This window comes from Mytilus galloprovincialis, chromosome 9, assembly GCF_965363235.1.
Source record: "Mytilus galloprovincialis chromosome 9, xbMytGall1.hap1.1, whole genome shotgun sequence".
NCBI lineage: Eukaryota > Metazoa > Mollusca > Bivalvia > Mytilida > Mytilidae > Mytilus > Mytilus galloprovincialis.
This window is the reverse complement of record NC_134846.1, coordinates 52,690,452-52,697,616: the sequence shown is the minus strand read 5'-3', so window position 1 is coordinate 52,697,616 and position 7,165 is coordinate 52,690,452. Positions and strand designations below refer to the sequence as shown.

Sequence of the window (7,165 nt, the reverse complement as noted above, 5' to 3'; positions counted from 1 at the left end):
TGAAATGTCGAAGATCTGTTGAAAATAAAATCCACCAAGAACACTATTGTGTTGTGAAAAATTAAGCATCTTGATGGTGTCACTGTCATAAACCTTTGTTAGAATCGAACTGTTTTAACATTATGTAGTAATGCTGCTAACAGATGGGAAACAGTAACTAAGAATTACGATACTGTTGAAATTTGAACAGAGAACATAAACTCTTTACTTGGAGGAATTATATATATAAAGAAAACGAGACAAATACAGAAATTCAAATCCCAAAGGGACCAACTTCGAGTAGAACGAAGAAAAACAAAATGCTTGTAATCCTTAAATGAAAGAAATATAATAATAGGTCTATTTCCAATGCTTCAATTTTCACAAAACATATCAAAGTTCACGTCCTTGTCGCAAGTATACATCGATATTATCATGAATTATATCACTAAGATTGGCAAAAAATCTGTTTCCGTTTAAAGTATAAAAAATCCAATATCTACAATAAAAGAAAGTGAACTATGCAAAGACGAAATCAAAAGAAACGTGTTCTCGGTTGATCGTAAACACATAGTAGTCCATCATGCATTGTTACTCATTTAGTGGATTGGTCAAAAACATAGGTAAAATAAATTGACGTAAATAAACAATTATATTCGCGAGGCATGTTGATTTATGCACAACCATATAAGGTAGTGTTGAAGTGTATTTTGCATATATACTTTGATTTATGAACAATTGTTACAATCTCTACGTTATCGAAGTTCAAGTACAACGCTTATATTCACTTCCTTTCTCACACAAAAAAAGCTCGAGAAATATTTATATAATAATTGAACTCATCACTGCAAAAATGGAGAGAGTAATGGAAGCATATGACTATGATATTTATGGAGTCGTTTTCGGAGTTGTTATTGCATCATGCTCAAGTTGTGTTATGTTTGTAACATCGTCAGATTTAAAAGAAAAATCGGACTATGCTATATCAGGATTTTACTTATTGATAACTTTATGCATTTTATCGATTGTATCATGTGTTTCAGTCATTGGTATAACTTTGAACGGACGTCATGTTGTTGCAAACGAACATACAGATAACACTATTGGGTTGAAGTTGAAATTTCTGTACTTTTTTGGATTTGGAAGTGCGCTTAATCAAATATGTGAATGTCTTTACGATCATGTCTGTAGGGATTTGACGGAAACACATACAAGTACTGTTTTTGTAACAAGAATAATTCTTGTATTGTTCTTCCTAACTCAAACATGTTTCATGAAATTGACATTGCGGCAACAATTTACTCAATTCGTGTGGATTTATATTGCGTTAGGCATTTTGTCTATTACAAATATATCAATATGGACCCATTTTACTGTTAATGTAAGTCACCATAACAATTGGTTGTTCAATTCTTCAACCAATAGAACATGTTCTAAGAATAGTACGTCAAATATTTTGTATAAAAGCTCTCGACCAATTATGGAACCTATGACCATTGAATACGTTTTGCTTTGTTGTATTTTTATATTTGAACTCTGGCCGAAAATTCAGAATAGAGGCGTTTGTGACTTACTTAAACCTAATACATCTTCTGATTCGGCACCGTCATTACTTCAAAATGGAGATAACATAAACAGAAGGAGATTAAACATTAGATTGTTATCGGCTACAATTGGCTTTCTAATTATATTGCCAATTGTATCATTTAAACTACTTGACGTTTTTACCGATTACCAATATGCCGTAGAGACTCTTGTGTGTTATTGTTTTTCAAACACACTACTTATCTGCTTATTGATACTATGCTTTTATTTGATACCCTTTGAAAGTCATCGACTCAACAAAACAAGATCATTTTTATTTGTGCATTATATTTTACTATTTGGAGCAAGTGGGTTCATGTTTTTCATTACTCTATCACTGTTCAATAACATCTACAGAACGGACAACGTTGATCCTCTTATTCGAATATTAGCTATTTATATGGAAATTGCCTTTATCATTTTATGTTTTTTACAAACTACTTTCATTCTGCACATTAACAATTACCAACGGAATATAAGTGAGCAAGCAGAGTATTTGTCGATAGGAAACATTAGTCTAACTATTGGAGTGATTCAATTAGGATATTGGAGTATTAGTTCCTTTCTGTCTGCGTCGTACGGTATGTCCGCAAGTCACGAGCGTGAATTTTATGGGAAAAAAATGTATAGAATTTTATTTTATATATTCTTTCCGTTTGGAGTGTTTTATCATTTTAAAAGTTTTATTTTCTTCTACGATATTCACCAGAGATTTAAGATAAGAAACCATACACTGTTGTGAGAATCAGCGAGTGTTGCCTAGAAATCAGTCATGGTTAATATCTGAGATGCTCAGAGGTTATTGTGTACTTGTGTACCAGACACCATATTTGGTAAGATTCGAGTGTCAAATAAGGACAACAAATTTTAAGGTCAGAATATAAGAAGCAAAACATATGACATATACCCATGTGAATAAAGACTCTAGTTTTCACTTAAAGATTACACTCTGTTAGTTATGTGCAAAGAACTCGTCAAGTCAAAGATATATAATTTTGGTAAATAAAGGCAACAGTAGTATACCGCTGTTGGAAATTCACAAATCGATTAAGAAAAAACTAAATCCTGGTTACAAACTAAAACTGAGGGAAACACATAAAATATAAGAGAACTACGACACAACAGAAAAAACAACACCAAAATGTAACACACACAGAAACGAACTATAATATAGCAATGGCCATTTTCGTAACTTGGTACAGAAAATTTAAAGAAAAAAATGGTGGGTTGAACCTGGTTTTGTTGTAAGCCAAACATCCCGCTTTTATGAAAATGTTAAATATAACATTAAAATGACAATATTACATGACAGGACTACAATAAAAATAAATGGGAGAACATATAGGACAGAGAAACACACAAACAAAATAGCTCTCAAAAGGTACCAGGTTTATAATTTAATACGCCAGACGCGCGTTTCATCCACAGGACTAACCAGTGACGCTCAGATAAAAAACAAGTACAAAGTTGAAGGGCATTGAGGACCAAAAGTTCCAAAAAGTTGTGGCTTATACGGCTAAGGTTTTCTGTCTAAGGTTTTCTGTCTGGTACGCCAGACAGATGTATATCTTATATAAGACTCATAAGTGGTGATCGCATCAAAATAATTGGTATTCAAGTCAATTACGAAATTAAAGTGCATCAACAACCGAAAACTTATAAATGTTAAGTCAAAAACAGCATAGGCAGTAAATGTTTGTTGTCAAACCCCTTATTTTTTCCAATAATTTAATAATTAAAATTGTTATGATCAGTAATCAACTGAGAGATGTATTTCATTTCAACACCAAAAATGCTGACTACTAGGCTGGTAATCCTGATGTATTGACCAAGTAGCAGAAAAACTCAAAAGAAAACATGTTTATAATTTGGAACGCCAGACACGCGTTTGTCAACATATGTTAAGGTGCCAATAGTTTACGGATGTTCAAATCTTGTAAATGAAGAAGGAAGAGAGAAAATAGGTAAAACACAGAAGCTGAGATGTGCGAGACCGCGTGTGTCGATAGAAGCTTAACTGATTAAACTAAACTTTGATCACATCTTTCATTTTTTTGGTAATGTACAGTCCATGATCATCGCATTCAAACTAATCTTTAAAACCCACGACAAACGACAAACAGACTAATTAAACAAAATATTACACTGAAAAGTAAAAATTGAGCAATAAAACTCACAAAACAACCTTGAGATTCACTTATAATGATGTTATCATGCCTTTGGTTGTCTTTATTTTGTATAAATGCCGCTTTCACACTTGTGTCTGTTTACTTTCAATCGCAATTTGCATATACTATGCATATTAAAATATAACTCTACTGATAATTTAATCTTGTTACTTGTTCAAATACAAAAAATGTACATGTAAATACTACGTAAACATTGATCATTTGATTAATGAAATTCATCAGAAACAAAAAATATAGACAAAGATGAAACGAATAATAATTTTTTTTAAAATATCATGATGTATAATGGACTTGACCGGTGAAATTCGTTCAGTTAAGTCGTCATGGAAACAAGCGATATTTTATAATTTTAAATTGCAAATAAATTTTTTCTTTTTATGATTTAAGATAAATTTATATTACATGTATTTATATTACTGTATCGATATATCGTCTTTAAAAGGATTTTTTTTTCCGTTCATTTATGATCTTTCTGAAAGAATATGCTTAGCAGAATATATCTTTCTTACCCAAATGATTATATGAAATGCTTTAGCACCTGGCCCTGATTAGATTAAATCAAATTTTACTCCATGAATAATAACCAATAAATACAAGTCATTTATACAATTTATTAAGTTAAATTACATTCATTATAGTTAAATGCTGAACCAAAGGAAGAAAGCTACTGTTACAACATGTTTTAAAGAACGATTCACCGTATGTAAACAACTCACTTATACGATTTATCATTTGAGTTAAAAACTCACCAAAACGATTCATCATGGGAGGTAAAATCTCATCGAACGATTTACCATTAAAGATACCATGCTAGTTATTTAGGTAGCCGAATGTCACGGTTTAATTTAAAAGTAAATTTAAATTTAACGATTTAAAAATACGAAATATGCACTAATTGAGCAATACAGAACTGTTTTCGTTTGTAGTATTTTAACAATAGTAGCATATTTATTTATTTCTCCGTGGAATCATTCTAAACATTATAGGCTACACAAATAATATAAAACAATGAGATGTGGTATGATTGTCAATGAAAGAACTCTCCATAAGAGACCAACTGACATATAAATTAAAAACTATAGCTCCCTGTACGGCATTCAACAATGAGCAAAGCTCATACCGCATAGTCAGCTATAAAAGTCATCGAACTGATGAATGTAACACAATTCAAACGAGGAAACTGACGGCCTTATATATGTGACTTGAGACAGGCCCATACCATACATACAGAATGTGGCAGGGTAAAACATGTTAGAGAGATCCCAACCCTCCCCTAAACTGGGACAGTGGTGTAACAGTACAACATAAGACTGTTCAGACTAAATAAATCCAAATATTGTTTAGTATGACCATAAAGTTATATAACCTGCCAGGTAATAACACATTTAAGCAATCAAGATGAACGCATTTAAAAGAAAAAAGTAAAATCACAAAAATTCTGAACTCCGAGGAAAATTCTAAATGGAAGTCCCTAATTAAATGGCAAAATCAAAAGCTCAAACACATCAAACGAATGGATAACAACTGCCATATTCCTAACTTGGTACAGTCATTTTCTTATGTAGAAAATGGTGGATTGAAACTGGTTTTATAGCTAGCTAAACCTCTCACTTGTATGACAGTCGCATCAAATTCCATTATTATTACTACGATGCGTTAACAAAACAAACAGACATAATAGGTGAAAATAGTCAAAATTGGAGTACAGCTGTCAACATTTTGTTATAATCGTAATCACTATAAAAACAAACAAATATGCAACAAGGAAGCACAAAAAGGCATAAATCAAATTTAACGACCTCAATCATTGTCTTTTTTATAATGCGATTTTAAGTACTGCGACCGAATCCTTACCCTTACAGGAACATGGTTATGTTAAAATTAACTGTGACGTAGAATCGCGCGTTTGACGTACATCAGTTGTTCAGCATGTAAACGTCACACAGGTATATATAAAATAATTTTGTCGTCCAAAGTATGAACAGAATATAGTCTAACGTTCTTTAACGCATATCCTCTGACGAATCTTAATTAAAAGTTTCTCTTGTCCTTCTAATCGCTTTTCTATGTGCTTATTGTGAATTTCTTCTACAAAATGAGCATAGAAACACCAAATGGGCATATAGACAAAGCACACTATTCAATGAATAAAAAAAATGAACCAAAACGTCAATAATTATTAAAATGAAACAATAAACTTCATTCTGTTAATATATATCTATTTGTAAATAACTATGGGATTGCATGGTGATGTCATCTATCTTGAATCAATTTATTAATATTGATTGCACATTGTTTCAGTTTTTGCAGATAAAAGTCTTTAACAATTTTTCGTCTAATTTGGTATAATATAATCCTGTTTCCCCCTAGATTATCATCTATTTCCATAGCTAGACTCGTATCTTTGATGGGTTCTCTCTGGCTTAAATATTTTAGTGGCATTCAAACCCTTTTCAAACTAAACATGTATTCTGGATGTGACCTAAATTAAGCACTCTGAACGCCGAAATAAATAATTCGATATGTTTAGTTGAACTTTGATATCTATAAGATCCTACATTATAAACATGTTTTTTCTTATTCACTTAGTCTTAGTAAACGCGATCTTAACTATACATAGAATGCAAAGTTTAATTTTTTTTCGTTGATGAACGCATCGACTTACAACTGTTGCCATTATTATTATTATTATTATTATTATTATTATTATTATTATTATTATTATTAATGGTTTATGGTGGTATAATTTAGAGCATTTATGATCAATTCTATACAATGTCAAAAGATAACTTGAAATTCAGTCATGTTTATCTGAGGTCAACTTTGCCTTCTGTATTGACTTGCTGATAAATATAATTTAAAACGTCAAATGTGAAATGTGTTGCCTTAGGCATATGTGTAAGACGAGAAATCCAAACATTTCATTGACCATTACGTATACAGTTTCAAATTAATTTTAAGGTGATGGAAATGAAATATAAACTCTAATCAAATTAATAGAAACTCTAATTCAGCATTCAGAAATTTTAATTTAGTGTTAGAAAACTCACAACTAGTATTTGCGTAATTACCGGATAACACAATACTAGTATTCAGAATCTTACATGAATGTAGTATTCCAATACCCTTGTTTCAAGAAGTGGCTGACTAAATACCATTTTTATACACATATGTACATTCACCTATAATCTGGCGATACTGATATTTTTTAAAAACACATTGAACCTTTTGATTGCCTGAGATAATTTCCGTAAATACATCAAATCGTTTTTAATAATTTCCGTAAATCACGAGTTTATAAGAACAACTCATCATTGTTTCACTGTTATGAAATTTGACCTTTGTACAATATATAAGGAAAACAAACACTTCTACTTTGTTTCCTACAAGCAACCTTTGTTATAATGCACTTT

At 31.2% G+C, this 7,165-nt stretch overlaps 1 protein-coding gene across 1 annotated transcript; it reads left to right on the top strand.

The window, feature by feature from the left end:
• The first annotated feature begins 744 nt into the window (after positions 1–744).
• On the top strand, positions 745–3,171 carry LOC143045268 (uncharacterized). The gene has a single exon (XM_076217647.1). The coding sequence runs from the start codon at positions 833–835 to the stop codon at positions 2,303–2,305; it is 1,473 nt and encodes a 490-aa protein (XP_076073762.1). The 5' UTR covers positions 745–832; the 3' UTR covers positions 2,306–3,171.
• The last annotated feature ends 3,994 nt before the right edge of the window (positions 3,172–7,165 follow it).

Coding starts and splice junctions, on each gene's coding strand:
- LOC143045268 (XM_076217647.1), top strand. CDS start 833: ATGGAGAGAGTAATGGAAGCATATGACTATGATATTTATGGAGTCGTT.